General features: G+C 40.5%; 3 protein-coding genes and 1 non-coding gene across 4 annotated transcripts in view; 2 read left to right on the forward strand and 2 right to left on the reverse strand.

The window, feature by feature from the left end:
* The first annotated feature begins 2,461 nt into the window (after nucleotides 1-2,461).
* medag (mesenteric estrogen dependent adipogenesis) lies at nucleotides 2,462-4,117 on the forward strand. The gene is made up of 5 exons (XM_005750768.2): nucleotides 2,462-2,807; nucleotides 2,914-3,050; nucleotides 3,308-3,423; nucleotides 3,506-3,673; nucleotides 3,779-4,117. The coding sequence occupies exons 1-5, from the start codon at nucleotides 2,608-2,610 to the stop codon at nucleotides 3,791-3,793; spliced, it is 636 nt and encodes a 211-aa protein (XP_005750825.1). The 5' UTR covers nucleotides 2,462-2,607; the 3' UTR covers nucleotides 3,794-4,117.
* Nucleotides 4,118-4,196: 79 nt separating this feature from the next.
* Nucleotides 4,197-8,470, reverse strand: alox5ap (arachidonate 5-lipoxygenase-activating protein). The gene is made up of 6 exons (XM_005750767.1): nucleotides 8,368-8,470; nucleotides 7,263-7,373; nucleotides 7,104-7,185; nucleotides 6,229-6,299; nucleotides 4,520-4,601; nucleotides 4,197-4,441 (listed from the first exon to the last, which is right to left on the reverse strand). Exons 1-6 carry the CDS (start codon nucleotides 8,408-8,410, stop codon nucleotides 4,279-4,281), a joined length of 552 nt encoding a protein of 183 aa, XP_005750824.1. The 5' UTR covers nucleotides 8,411-8,470; the 3' UTR covers nucleotides 4,197-4,278.
* An 851-nt stretch (nucleotides 8,471-9,321) lies between these two features.
* trnae-uuc (transfer RNA glutamic acid (anticodon UUC)) lies at nucleotides 9,322-9,393 on the forward strand. The gene has a single exon. It is a non-coding gene; the product is annotated as a tRNA-Glu (tRNA).
* A 604-nt stretch (nucleotides 9,394-9,997) lies between these two features.
* The window catches only part of uspl1 (ubiquitin specific peptidase like 1), a 13,414-nt gene continuing 8,901 nt past the window's right edge, over nucleotides 9,998-14,510 (reverse strand). Inside the window, exons 8-9 of the mRNA XM_005750773.1 lie at nucleotides 13,178-13,338; nucleotides 9,998-12,073 (exon numbers count right to left, since the gene is read on the reverse strand). Of these exons, the coding sequence (XP_005750830.1) occupies nucleotides 10,305-12,073; nucleotides 13,178-13,338 (1,930 nt within the window). The 3' untranslated portion in view covers nucleotides 9,998-10,304. The remainder of the gene's footprint in view (nucleotides 12,074-13,177; nucleotides 13,339-14,510) is intronic.

Here is a 14,510-nt window from a genome sequence, read left to right on the forward strand (position 1 = left end):
TGTACTCAAACCAATTGGTCACCAGGTCACTTGATCCATAGCCTTTAAAAAGAGGTTATGAAGGGAGTAGCACCATTTAGGGGTCTTATCAGTGATTATTTAGATGCAATTAGTTGCAATCATTTAACAAAATATACATTTCTTGCTTGTGAAACATGAGATCTGTTGGCTTTTCTGTCTACATGATAGAAAATGTTCGTGCAAATGAAATAAAGTGTAGATGACAGGCTGATTTTTCCCCCTATTTTTTGTCTTTTCATTCAAGATTGAGCCATTATCCATCCATTCCCTCTATTTATCCTCATTAGGCTTGCAGGGGACGGGGCTGGAGCCTATCCCAGCTACCACAGGGCAATACTGGACAGCTGTTACTCTCATGTCTGCCTCTGTGACGCAGAAAACATGAGCCATTAGGCGAGTTAGAAATATTAGAGATAACTTTGTGTCTGCTGTAGTGTACCTGTGAAAACTCATGTAATGGATGATGTGTGGAACATCAGGTATTACTGTCATACTGTAATTCACTGTGTTCGTTACAGATGAATTTGATAACTATGCCTGCTGTCTCAGAGACTTCCCATTTTCTGCATGATGATGGAGAGTCCTTATTTCTTCTACCAGCACTGTATGTGCTGTATGTGTTTATTTTTTGCTTTTATGAAGAATTATAATATTTTTGTGTGTTTCTTGTCTCTGATCATATTTTTACTTTGATTTTGGTGTTTCTTTTTCCATTTCCTCTTTTATTAGATTTCATTTATAAGCCTCTGGAGTGTTAAAGTCTCTCCTACACAACAACATTTGATCATTTAATGCACTGAACTAACTGAGCTCTCACTTTGCTGGGTAAATGTTTTGTCTACAGAATGCAATGGAAAACATAAAAAATAATGAAAACCTATTTCCAAAACACTGCTGTCAGATATTCTGGGGTTTTTTAATGAACAGTTTAATACAAATAATCAGTTAACAGCAATAAAAAGAGATGAACCAATGTCTGCTTCCTTTCAAACAGAGACAAAAAAATCACTTGCCAAAATTGCTTTAAACTCCTGAATTTATCAAGATCAAGTGAGTGCTTTGATCCAGTCTGCCTCACACTGTCCCCCAGTGGGTGCATTTGACCCCAGCAGTGAGAGCCCGCTCAGAGTTCGCCTCCCCACCTTACCAGGTAAATCAAAATCGATATTGGCAGCATAGCGGTGAGGTGGTTAGCACTGTGACTCTCTCAATGCATGTTAGCGTAACTAGTTATTTCTAAAGTGGCTCAAGTTTGAACAGAGACTGGAGCCTGTGCAGGAATGGCAAAACATGAGCGATATGTGATTTGTAAATGTGATCTGAAGTTAAATAAAGCAACAATATAACCACTTGCTCATAGAGGCAAACAAAGCTTGAGCACAGGGCCTGCAACGTGATAAGAAATTCCCATAAGTGGGGCAGGGTGATGGAATGAAGCAGAAACACAGGTTGCAGGTTATTCATTAACCACCAGTGTTTTAAAATGCTCTGTGTTGTCACCGAGTCTCTGTTTGTGCAAGCGTACTCCTGCATATGTATGTAGGTCATTTGATAAAAGCTGATCCATCATGCTCTACTCTACTAAATGGAAAGTAAACAAAAGTGAATTCAAAATAACAGCACAAGGACTCATATTTTCTCAGTTAACCTATATATGACGGCCAGACCACAGTGAAACTCCCGTTTCTGACAGTGTACCGAAGTTTAACTACACACTGAATCCCCCAGATATCTTTTAATAATTTAAAAAGTACAACTTCAACACACCAAGTTTCACTTTTTCGCTGCTGTAGTAAATGTAATAAATTTGTCCACATGACTCTCATAAAGTATAAGTAATAGGTCTGTAAAATACAGGAGAGATTGCACACTGATCAGAATGTCCTGTAATAAAAAAAAAAAAATTATGAGTTTTTTTTGTTTTGTTACTGTGGGCCCACTATGAAAACATCACACGCACCCACACACACGCATTTTCACTTTAGATAGTGAAAAACCAGAAATACATTTTCCAAAGCTTCAGTGGGCCAGATTCAATTCTAGCCCCGGTGCTCTATGTTTAACACCCCTTGCCTATGGGCTATGATTAATTGCTTGACCTATTTTACAAAACACAATTAGAAAACAATTCTAATAAAAACGGATCAAATTAATTTCAAGCGCGACGTCTTCACCGTGTTTTATTTCGCCAACAGTTCAAACCACGTTATTCCCTCTAAACGTTCACAGATAGACGTATAATCATATTTAATTAATCGTGTACAGACACTGCGTTTTTATGATACATTTCAGCTGCAATTATGCAAAATCTTCCTTCTTCTTCAATCTTTCCTTCTGAGAAGCTGGAATCGGCCGCTGGCGTCTTTGAACAGGATGAGTTAAAAGGTTGAATCACCTGATCAAGCAGCTATGGATCACCTCCACAGCGCGGTAACTAAAGGCTTTTATTTTGGCTCAAAGGGAGCGGAAATCATATCAGTTCATCTCTTTAGACTTGGTGGTCGGTGGGCGTTACTAAAGGCTCAGAAGTCCATCAACTAGACCACATAAACGTCGGCAGGAGGTGAGAGAAGAAAACGTGACAGCATGCCGGTAAACAAGCAGTCGGGCAGCAGGATGAGAGTGACAGAAGTGGAGGAGTTTGTGAGAAATCCACCGCCGGGTTTCTCTGTGGAGACTCTCGGATCGGGTTACCGAGTCCGCTGCAACGAGGAGAAGAGCCTGGTGCTCATCGACGACTTCCAGTCCTGCGGGAAGAAGATCGTTTTCCACAACTCGCTGGGAAGGTGAGAAAAGACAGAAATGCACACCCAAATGTATATTCATTTATTTATGCGTTCATATGCACAAGCAATGAATATGAAACTCTTTCTGATTTGCTTTTGGCCACAGAAAAGTGAAAATGCACAACTTGTGGGAATACAGCAGCACGAGGAAGAGTCTGCTGTCCAAGGAGATCTATCTGCTGATTTCAGCCTGCGAAGAACAATCCTCAGTGAGCAACAAAAAGGCAGCCAGAGAACTCAGCGGTAAGTGTTTCCCTACACACAAGCTGTCATCTAACAGTAATTACACACAGTACAAAGAGCTGACAGTGGTGAAAACAACTCCGTATGTTACAGCTGTGGGCTGCTCGCTGGCACAGCTGACTCATGCAGGCCTCCAGATTTGGGTGGAGTTCACATTACAGTGAAAGCCTGCTTCTTACACCATGTTTCTGCGCAAACTCTCTCCTTTTCTGACCTTTTTTACTCTTTCCTCATGAACTTTCCCAACTGCATTTCAGTGGAGAAGCAGTATGTGGTGTGCATCGACGGCAACGAGCCGTTCACCAAGTGGCAGCTGGAGAGAGGCATGGATGGGACCATCTCTTCTGTTGCTGGAGAAAGCTACAGAGTGGATGTGAGCAGGACTTCATGGTGCTTCTGTTGCACGAGCCTCTTTTATTCAGAATCACTATATGTTACCTTTCCCTTCATTTCAGATTGACCTGACTGAAGAAATGGAGAGCTGGGCAGCAAAAAACCTCATATCTGACGACCTCATGAAGGTCAAGCCCGTGTGGAGAGACGCCTCCTTCACCCTCAAATATTATTCTGATGCTCTGTTTGACTTTCCACACTGGCTTGGCTTCAGCAAAAGAATATTTAAGGTGCGTCTCTAATTGTTCTTATCAGATCTTAAACTAAATCCATGTTTTTGAGTCTCTTTAGGTTTTTGTCTAACTTTGCTTTTCTTGCATCTGTTCTTATTACAGTTGAGAATGACATGAGCCAGCTGAGGATGAAGAACGATGCAAACTTGAGTTTAACTGTTCACTTTAACCGGAGCTTGTTTTTGCATCTTCAGTAAAATAGATGAATGGTTGAAATATCATCCTGCCAGACCGACGGCTTTCCTCTGGAGATTTTAGGATCTGAGTCCAGAATTTCTGTCTGTTCAGTGGGTGGAAACTACTGACAAGGACTGAAAAAGACTTTCTGAATGTCATAAAGGTCGTTTTGTGTGTGCAAATATTTGTTTTTACATGATTTTTAATTGTTGTACTGTTTGAGGGGTTTTATAGTGATCAAATGTGTGCTGCTGCACAATAAAATGTTTACAGATTTTGTAATGTCAAATCAATATTTGTTTGTGAGAATTATTTCATTATTTTTCCAAAAAAATGCAATGAATCTATTAAACAGTGTTTTTTAATGCAACAGAGATCCAGGAGCTAAATTATTCATGTGGAAAGGTTACATGACACAAACTCATTTAAGGGATAAGCAGAAGAGCAGTTGCAGCGTTAGTGATGGTTTCCACATATTCTTTATAGTCGCTGCCGTAGAAGCGCACCAGCAGGTAGTTGGCAATGCCAATGACACACATCAGGGAAAGGAAGGTGATGACCCGTTTTCCAAACAGGTAACCTGGGGTGCTGTACAGATGTGAAAAATTAATGCGATACTGCTTCTAAACACATAGAATACATGCTACTGGGTCTGTAGGAATTTACCTTTGAGAGGTTTGTCCCAAGTATCCAACAAAGTACTTCTGCCTGACGACGAGATAGATGATCCCAGCGAAAGCAGCGGGAGCTTCAAACAGAGGACAGAAAAAGATTCTGTATCTGGTTTCATAATACGCTGTGGGTCTTATATGGTTTAGGTCTTTTTCCACTTAGTCAATCTCGACTCTGTGGCACAAACAGTAATATTTCAGCTAATAGTGTGCTTCATTCTTGTGACATCTGCACCCAAACAGAGCGTAGGCCCATTTTGCATTTTACTGGAGAGAGCTCATAAGTACAAAACACCCTGACCAACTCACACTGCACGCACTGTTTTTGAGGAAAAATCCAGTTATCCAATCCTATACTATTGAAGGTTGCGGATCGCCCCGTGCGAGGGGCTGCATGGCGCTAACGCGTTAACGATCGCGCTAACGCGTTGACGTTGTGCAGCGCTTGCACAGGGCGATCCGCAGTAACTTGCTAACGGAGATTTCCCGTGTTAATGCGGTTATGGCGTTAACGTCATTTTAACGAGATTAATGCTGACAGCACTAATGATAAGGTATTTTAGGTAAGGTCAGGCAATACAGAGAAACAGGCCAACAAGTAAAGAGAAAAGTTTCGTGGTCAGACGAGAGATAAAATAAGCTATTTGCTCGCAATGGCAAAAGGTCCAACATGGTGGTGGTAGCATCACGCTCTGAGGGTGTTTTGCCTCCAGCAGTACTGGTATATTTCACAAAGTGGATGGAATAATGAAAAAGAAGGATTACATCCAAATTCTTGACTGTCATCTTAAATCAGCAGCAAGACGGTTAAAACTTGTTGAAACACAGTTGTTGAAAAACTGTTACCGGTAGGTGTTTGAACAGGACAACGATAACAAACACACATCGAAACTGATTTCGATGTGTGTTTGCTAAATGGCTAACATTGAACAGGCTAACAGCCCTGACCTCAACCCTATACCCTAAGCCAGGACGGTGCCAGGAAATCAGCCAATTTAAATGCAATCTACCAATCCTTCCAACAAGACTTGTCAAATATCCAACCAGAGTTATTCCAGAAGGTTCTTGATGGCTACCAAAAGCATCTGGTTGAGGTCCAAATTACTAAGGGACATTTAGCTAAATTTTAGTGGGGTATATATTGGAGCTTGTATCTAAACTTTTGACCATGTGTGGATTACAAAGAATCCAAAATAAATTCAAACAAATCACTACACACAGAAAAAAGAACAGTTGAAAGAAATCATTAAAAGCTCCAAATTAGCATGACATTCATTCCCATGATGAGTTGATGTAAACTCTGGACCACAACTCTGGCTTGAACCACAGGTTGGTATTTTAAGCTCCCAGTCTGCTGACATGGGAATATATGGAGACTAACTTGCTGTTGAATCCAGCCTCAAGTAGCCACTAGAGGAACTGCATTTTATGTCAGCACTTGTGCTTGTGCTTTATTTTATTTTATCGGTTTGGCCTAAAGCTTATCCTTAAATTGTAGCAGCATGATCCACAGAAGGTTAATGTCAGTAAAGTCATGTGCACATCTGACTTTCTACCTTTGAAAAACAGCAGCGTTTCAGGCATATTGGATTGTGTTGTGTTGTATTGTACAAGGAGAGAACAAACACTTTTCTGAATGTTTGCTTTTGTTTCCTGTGTGGGTGTGCACTGTTTACAGCCTCCTTTACATTCATGAATGATTACCTTGACTGAGACACAGACCAGCACACCACATTACTGCCAAGAAAGTGGGGTAAGCATCCATGCAGTTGCGACTAGAGAAGAAGTTTAAACAAAAGCTGTTATTAGCACATTTCAAGGCAAGTGTGAAGAAACTATGAAGCAATGGCAGATTAGTTAAAGGCAGAAGAACTGGAACGCCTGAGTCCCAAAATCTAGCATTTTGTGAGGTTTTTGTTGTAATTGTTGTGGAAGACACTTTGAAATGATAGTTTCCAAATTACCAAGTACTTCACAAAGGTTGAAGCATAGTTTATTAAAAACAACAATTTGCTTTACTATTTTTCTGCTTCTTTGTAAAGGAATGAATTAGCATGTTGAAGATCAATCAAACAAACTTCTTGACATGTCATTGCAACTGTATAGATGGAACAGATATATGAGAGGTTGGCCTTAAATCAGGGGTGTCGAACTCCAGGCCTCGAGGTCCTGCAGGTTTTAGATCTCACCCTGGGTCAACACACCTGAATCAAATGATTAGTTCATTACCAGGCCTCTGAAGAACTTCAGGACATGTTGAGGAGGTAATTTATCCATTTAAATCAGCTGTGTTGGATCAAGGAAACATCTAAAACCTGCAGGGCATCGGCCCTCGAGGCCTGGAGTTCAACACATCATTGTTATTTCACCATCAAGTATTCAAATAAGGTCAGCGCCAGCCAGCTCTTTCCCCAACCGGGGAGGGTTCAAGCAAATGAGGACTGCCTCTGGATAGAGTTAACATTTGGTGGATTATGAGGCCGAATGGAAAGCCTATTAGGAAACAAATGTGATATTGTTTCAGTTCGCTGGTATTGATGTTGCAATAGAGAACTAATTGTTGAAGAAAGAGCACTCACTTGGCACAAGACACTCGCTCAAAAGCTGATGTGCGGGTATTATGGTTCTTGCATTCCCTCTCCACCTTCTGTGCGAAAAAAGCTTAAAAACAGAGAGTCAAGATTAAGCATTTGTGATGTGAGCGGTACATTTCCAGTCACTGGGTTAGAGTTTCTCACCATTCTGAAGCACGCTGACAAGAGTGACGATGACCAGGAGGTAGATGTTTTCCACCACTTTGTTGGAGTCCATGATTATCCTGTGAGCTTTAGGAGCAGGTGTTTGCTGGGCTGAAAGAGACAAAGATTGTCTTTCACATCCAAACAGGCGTATTTAAAGTCAGTAGCAAATCATAAACCTGATCTCTCCCTTCATGACATCATGTTGTCCCATCCCACATACACACTTGTTTGTGGCTTCCCCTTTATGTAAATGATGCTCTGGTTTAATACAGAGGGCTGCAAACAACTTTGCTGCTACTTCCTCTGTGTGCTTGTGTAAGACCGGATTGCATGTAAAGGCCTGGCTTGATGTTTTGCAAAATTATTTGCATCACTATTACGCTATGTGTCACCTCTCATTACTCCCAGTAATTACATACATGAGTAGTGTTATGAACAGACACTTAAAGTATTTCTGGCAATAAATAATCAAGACCATGCATGGAGAATGTGTCAACATATACAACACAGTGCAAAAGGTTTGATTTAACCCTCGTGTCTTTATATTTTGCCTCAAAAGAGACAGACTTTCTATTTTCTATATACATTTGTTGTTATTTGTATTATTTTAAAATAGTATATTTTGGTACTTTGTCATTTGTTCCAGTTTCTTTAGTTAAATGTATGAAACATGTCAAAGATGACACAGTTTGGCATACATAACATTTTATTTTTGTACCAAGAAGGTGACCAAGGAGCTGTTAGCTGAAAACTTAGCATTTTACAGCACAGTGTGCAAGTAGAGGACAAATTTACAACAGGTGAACACAGGGCCGGCCCGTGGCATAGGCCGTATAGGCAAATACTAAGGGCGCCGTCCATCAGGGGGCGCCACGCCAGTGCCACAAATGTTGAAAAAAAAAAATTGGGGGAAAAAATAATCCCACGTTAATTAAAATGCAAAGTAAAGCTTATTTAATAGAAATATTATTTGTTACAACATTACACTACACTGCTGATGTAGGGGGGCGCCACCTAAAATCTTGCCTAGGGCGCCAGATTGGTTAGGGCCATTTCTGGGTGAACAGTATGTGAAACTGTCAAAAAAAGAAGAAAAATCCACCTGACACAGCACCGAGAGATGCATTTAGCCCTTCACGATCCATTCACGACCCATTGTCTTCAATGAAGTTTCATCAGAAATGGTTTCAGTGGAAGGGAGGCTGTCAAGACATGGCAATAACAACACACAAGAGCTTTGAATGTCCTTCGGGTAGACTTCTGAGTTATTCCTGAAGGCTACTTTACGAAAGTTTGTCGAAAAGAGTTCAGGATGTGTTGAAGAATAAAGTTTGTTGGAATTGTACAAACTCTTTTTTTGCCTTATATATAGTAATTCCGAGTATGTTTGCAGATGTTTCAATTAATTGCCGACCTATTTTCTAGTTTCCTAGAAAAACGTCAATTACAGCATACTGTATAACACAACATGCATTTAAAAAGAAGGTACCCCCCAGAAACAATGTAATCATTTTTTATCCTACAAGAGTAAAAGTAGAGTAAAAATAGAGCTGGCTTATTCTTATTCTGATTTGACCCACTTACAGTCAAATAGCACCTGCGTGCGCCTTTCAAAGGAAATGCAACGTCCTCGCTGATTTTTTTAAATCTCTTTTCAAAACTTTATATTGAATGACTTTGATGCATTCTCGTATCGACTAAATCCAAATAAAGACGTCCTCCGCCCTACAAAACCCCAAACCCGAAGATATCCAGAGACTAATGTCGTTCTTAATTTAAAAATATCTTTGCACACCTCTTCCTAACACCTACAGTGTAACACCGAACATGTTTATAATGCCTTTGGTTTACAAACACCAGTGAAGATGAGCTGGACTAAGGAGCTAGCTTAAAACATGCTGTTCGGTGTCAGCTTTCGGGGAACGAATCGCTAACGTTAAAGTTATTTTAGGAACGTCATGTCGCCAGGAACAAAAGTATCATTATCATCCTATCATCTCCTGATTCGTTTGCTATCCATTTGTCATATATATATGATGATGATTCTTGCCGCAAATCCCATATGGTCTAGCGGTTAGGATTCCTGGTTTTCACCCAGGCGGCCCGGGTTCGACTCCCGGTATGGGAACGCCCTTTTTCCTCGAGTTTATTCTTTTTTTTTTTTCTTTTTTTTTACATATCGTCACGTAAGCAGACGCAGGGTGCTTTATATAAAAACTTCACCCTACAAAACGACAGGACCACACACGCAGACAGCTTTCCTTTAATAAGTGCTTAATTTTAAATTTCCTCACCAATAAATGACACAACCAAAGGGTTGCCAATGCTAATGCTGTATCTTATTTAAAGCTTATAAGCTGGCTGTGGAAAACATGCACCCAATAAACAGTTCTGAAACAAAGCTGCAGCCAACAAATGCAAATTATTTGTGGTTGGTAGTAAATTTACCCGCTACCAACCAGCATTTCCTAAGATTCTCTTGCGAATATGGTATATCATTAAATTGTTTATTGTTAAAAACAACAAGTGTGCAGTATGGTACTCAACCAATAACTGGGTACTTGAATGACCTGAAACCAGCCCATTTTACATTTAATACTAAAGTTTTAAGTAACTAAAGTTGAAAAATCTGAACATAAATATTTTATTTCTCAAACAGGAAGCTAGTTGGAGGTTATGGTTATGTCCTGCCCCTTCCTTTTCATAATAACTGACATTTTGACAAGTACAAGAATCATATAAAGAATTTATTATTTACACTAAAAGACAGTTATAACTAAGTAATACATCAACACAAACAGAAACAAAATTTAATTGGCTTCAAATGGCCAGTTCCTTAGTTCAAAGTGCCAAAAATGCAAAAAAGCAACAACCCCCCCCCAAATTTCATTTGTTATTTAACATGACACACCTACAAACCTTCATTAACAGAAACATAAATACACATTGAGGAGTTCTCCCTTCTTTAATCTGAACTAAAAAAAAAAAAAGACAAGGTATAGCTGTTAAACAACTCCACATAATGGTAAACATCACAGCTTAAATGAAAAGTTCAAGTGCGCTGAGTGCTTCGGTTTCCATGTCGGTCGGGGTATGACTCGCAGCCTGAGAGAGGAACTCGTCAAGGAAGTTTTCGTCATGTTGCCCGTTCATTCCGCCATTCAGCTCTGATGGTCTCCCAGCAGCTTCGACCACACGCTCTGCTCCGTCAGGCCCATTGGCGAACATCTCGAAGAAGCCCGTGCTGTCTGGCGAAAGGTTGCTGGCTGTTGTTGCCGGCGAAAGCAAGTCCGACAGGAAGTCGTCACTGGTGGCTCCATCGTAGGTGCTTGAGGTGACAGTGCTGGGAGAGTCCAAGTCAGTGCTGTCCGGTCGGAGCTGTAGTCCCTCATGTTTATCCAACATCTTATTGATTCTAGCAAGCTGCTTCTTCTTTGATTTGAGTTGCTTAAGTTTAAGTTTGTATCTGAAGGCTTCTGTGCTGCCGAGGCCTACAGGAACCTCTGAGGAATGGCTGCCATGTCTCTTTAGAGAGGCTTTAAGGAGTGCCTTTGCTCCAGGTGTAACCAGGGACGTACTAGACATCACTGTAGGGGTGGTTAGGTGGTTAGAAGTGACTGGTTGTGACTGCACAGTAGGTGATAGGAGGGGTCTCTGGTTGTTTAAGCTCTTAGCACGAAATGCCCCGTACATGTCTGCAGCTTTCACTGGCAGATCTTCGCTGTCCTCTGTCCGGAGTTGTGGTTTTGGGTAGAGCGCCATTGGAAGATGCGGTCTCTTCACAGAGTTGGGGGTAGAGTGAAAAGGAGGAGGAGGAGGAGGGGGCTTTAATTGTGTGTCTGATGCAGGGGCAAACTTAGCAGTGGACTTCTGAACTTGGTTTAGTGGATGTTTGCTAAGCAGGAAGGACCAGCGAGAATTCTGATCTAGTAGTGATGCTGATGTGGGATCGCTCTCATTGGCAGAGAGGGGTGGGTTATCAGTAGAAGACATGAGGGAACCCTGTTGTGTAATTTCAGTAGATGGACTCTTATCCTCAGTATCAGGGACCACAGGCTGTACACGGTTTACTCCACAGGGCTCTGAAGATGTCGATGATGAAGTATGCAAAGCTACTTTTGATGAAGCTACCTTTTTACCTTTTGCTCTGCTGACGGTTTTCCCCCTGCTGATTCCTTTCCCTCGTCCTCTCCTGGCACCGGGCACAAATGTCGGATCGCTGGACGAGCCGTCCCCCGAGTCGGGATCACTTGAGGTGGAGGGAAGGTCAACACTGGGACAGTGATGCAGTTTATTACCTTTAGCAGCAGAAGAGCTGTCAAGAATGTCATTCTTACCAGCGGTGGTCAGATCTAGAGTTTTGTGGTTGTTGTTTAAAGACTGCATTTCTACATCGGGTTTTACTTCAACCAGTGTGAGCGTAATGATTTCACTGTGGGTTAGGCCCTCAAAGGTGTCAAGCAAAGTGGTGGCACCTATGGAAGTATCAAAGCCTGCCATGACTGTTGTGTCCATGATGCTGCTGGTGTCTTCAGTGAGAGCGCAGATGATGTCGGTGTCGTTATGAGGAATAAGAAGAGACTGATCTGGACTGTGAACCAACACCCCATCCGCTACCGAACCTTCATTTAAACTGTTGTTTCTCTCATTGTCAGAGAGTGCAGATGTGGAGGAGGAAGAACAGATGTGAAGCTCTTTGTCGTCTTCCACCTCCCAGAAGACGATATGCATCTCATTAGCAGGGACCTGAAGCTTTTGGTGGGTCTTACAGTCAGGGTATTTTAAATCATCATATTCCAGCCACGAGCCTGCAAATTTAAAAAAAAAAAAAAAAAGCACAACAAATGGTTACAGCAAAATGCTGCAGGTTCAACTTGGTTGTCTATGTCAAGGGTTTGTTTTACGTGACCAATGAATAAGAAAAACTGAAATAACATAAAACAAAATAAATAATGCAGAATTACGGTCTCTTCCAAGAGCAACTCTGCACAACACAGTCTGCCATATGTCTAATCTATTCAAAGCATACTGCAGACTAGTTAATTATCTAACTTGTGAAAGAAATAGCTACACATCACAATAACGTTACATTTGCAAAATCGGTAAGCTAGATACAAAATAAAATAAAATAATTAAATAAATCTAATTATTAAATGACAGTGAAATAGACAGCAAATAGGGTTCTTCTCTTGCATGAACTGTCCAGCAGAATGTGCTGTTGGCAAACTACGGCAGAGTCAAATCAGACTCAACCATTAAGTGTTTCAACCACAAAGAAAAGCACTTAAATGTAACTTCCAGTTTAATAAAAACCAAAAAACCTAATTTGACCTCATTTATTCGTGTAAAAATACTGCACTAACTTCAAAATATCTACTTAATCAAATTCAACTTGTATAAGGAAAAATGCATTACAAAGATGACACATCAAATGTTTAAAGTGAGAATTGCTTTAGTTTTGAAATGCTTATTTATGATTTTATAAAATAAAAATAAAAATGTATGCATCAAAGGGCTGGGACAGGGGCAACAAAAGGCTGAAAAGGTTGCGTAACAATAAAGAAACCATTTATCCCACAGAAACTGTTTCAGACACAAAGAGAGATGATGTTGAGCACTCTTAGAAGACTACAAGTCTGTACACAGCATCTACTGAACATCTAAAATCAAGCGAGAATGGAAAAACAACTTTATTTTTGATCTACAGCAACGTGCTGTCGTTAAAAGGAGAGCTGATGCAACAAGTGGTAAACATGCCCCGTCCTACCGCTTTTGAAATGCTTCTGATTCATTTGAAATTGGCATATTTTTAAATAAATAAATATTTCTCAGTTTCAACATTCGATACTCTCTCATTTGCACAACATTAAATAATTCTGTCGTCTGTTCACATTTCACACACAAATACGTACCATCAGCGCTGCAAGTCCAGGTGACAAAGTGCTTCAGGTGACTCTTGTACTGTATGACAGTGGTGACGGAGTAGTTTCTGCCCTTGAAGTTGAAGGTGTACGTACTGACATCGTTGTTAGGGAGCCCCTCCACAAAGTGCAGTGCAAACACTGGAGGCAGACTATAAAACACAAAGCAAGGCAAAAAAAGCAAAAAGTGGTGATAGGTATAAAAAAGTGAAAATCCAGACAGACTTTAACAATGCATTTGTTTTGTGTTTTTAAAAGAATCTTATTTATTTTAACCACTCCGTGCATTAGTTTTGCAAAGAAAAACATACCCTGCAATAACTCAAGTCTGAGCTGCACTCTCTTTATTACTCTCACAGTATATTCATAAGGACACCACTGCTACAGATGACCCACTTCAATTTTTTTTTGTCAAATTGTATTTCCATTTATATTTAAGCAGAAAAAAAAAATCTGCATAACATATACACTCACTGGACAATTAACTGCTCGTTAAAGGACATATCCAATCAGCCAATCACATGGCAAAAAGTCACTGCATTTAAGACCATGATATCAGGTGGTGCAGATGCTGGTACGAACTGAGCATCTGCTGAAGTTCAAAGTAAGCATCAGAATGAGGAAGAAAGCAGACTTAAGTGACATTCAACTGGCATGACTGTCAGCGTCAGACAGGTTGGTCTGTTTTTCAAAACCTGCTCATTTACTCTCTATGTTTCAGAGAGAATGGTCTGAAAGAGAGAAAATATCCAGCGAGCAGCAGTTTTCTGGGTTAAAATGTCTTTTTGATGGCAGGGGTCACAGAGGAATAGCCAGACTGCTTTAAGCTTATAGGAGGGCAACTGTAGCTCAAATAACTACTTGCTAGAAACAAGGTATGAAGAAAAACAACTCTGAATGAAGAGCAGTTTGAACCTTGATGCCTAAGACTTCACTGGCTCATGCTCCTGTCAGCTCAGCAAAACAAACGGGTCCTACAATTCACACGAGCTTAACAAAATTGAGTAACAGATGATTGGATAAACTGATGAGTTTTAATATCTTCAGTAAAATTCAGACTGAAGGGTCAGAATTTGGTGTAAAAAACATGGCAGCACAGATCTACAATCTGTGGTGTGTCAACAGTTCAGACTGATGATGGGGCAATGGTGTGGGGAATTTATGCTAGCGAGGTAGTTAATAAGGTGTCCAGTGAGTTTATTGGTAAAAGCGATGATTAGATTTATTGATCTTTTACTTCTATTAATGTGTTCATTAAGTAGTTATTAACCCCTTCCATAACTGAATACAGTAATTTCCACCAACCTCTGTGGTTTGAAGACAC

Source organism: Pundamilia nyererei, unplaced genomic scaffold, assembly GCF_000239375.1.
Source record: "Pundamilia nyererei isolate P.nyererei 1_Seehausen unplaced genomic scaffold, PunNye1.0 scaffold00286, whole genome shotgun sequence".
NCBI lineage: Eukaryota > Metazoa > Chordata > Actinopteri > Cichliformes > Cichlidae > Pundamilia > Pundamilia nyererei.

Bases quoted from the DNA above. Each gene is read 5' to 3' on its own strand.
- medag (XM_005750768.2), top strand. From the start codon at position 2,608: ATGCCGGTAAACAAGCAGTCGGGCAGCAGGATGAGAGTGACAGAAGTG. The intron at 3,051-3,307 runs GTAAGTGTTTCC...ACTGCATTTCAG, and splicing joins GGCAGCCAGAGAACTCAGCG to TGGAGAAGCAGTATGTGGTG. The intron at 3,424-3,505 runs GTGAGCAGGACT...CCTTCATTTCAG, and splicing joins GAGAAAGCTACAGAGTGGAT to ATTGACCTGACTGAAGAAAT.
- alox5ap (XM_005750767.1), bottom strand. From the start codon at position 8,410: ATGGATCGTGAAGGGCTAAATGCATCTCTCGGTGCTGTGTCAG. The intron at 6,300-7,103 runs GTGAGTGCTCTT...CTTCTTCTCTAG, and splicing joins GAGCGAGTGTCTTGTGCCAA to TCGCAACTGCATGGATGCTT. The intron at 4,442-4,519 runs GTAAATTCCTAC...ACATCTGTACAG, and splicing joins TTGGGACAAACCTCTCAAAG to CACCCCAGGTTACCTGTTTG.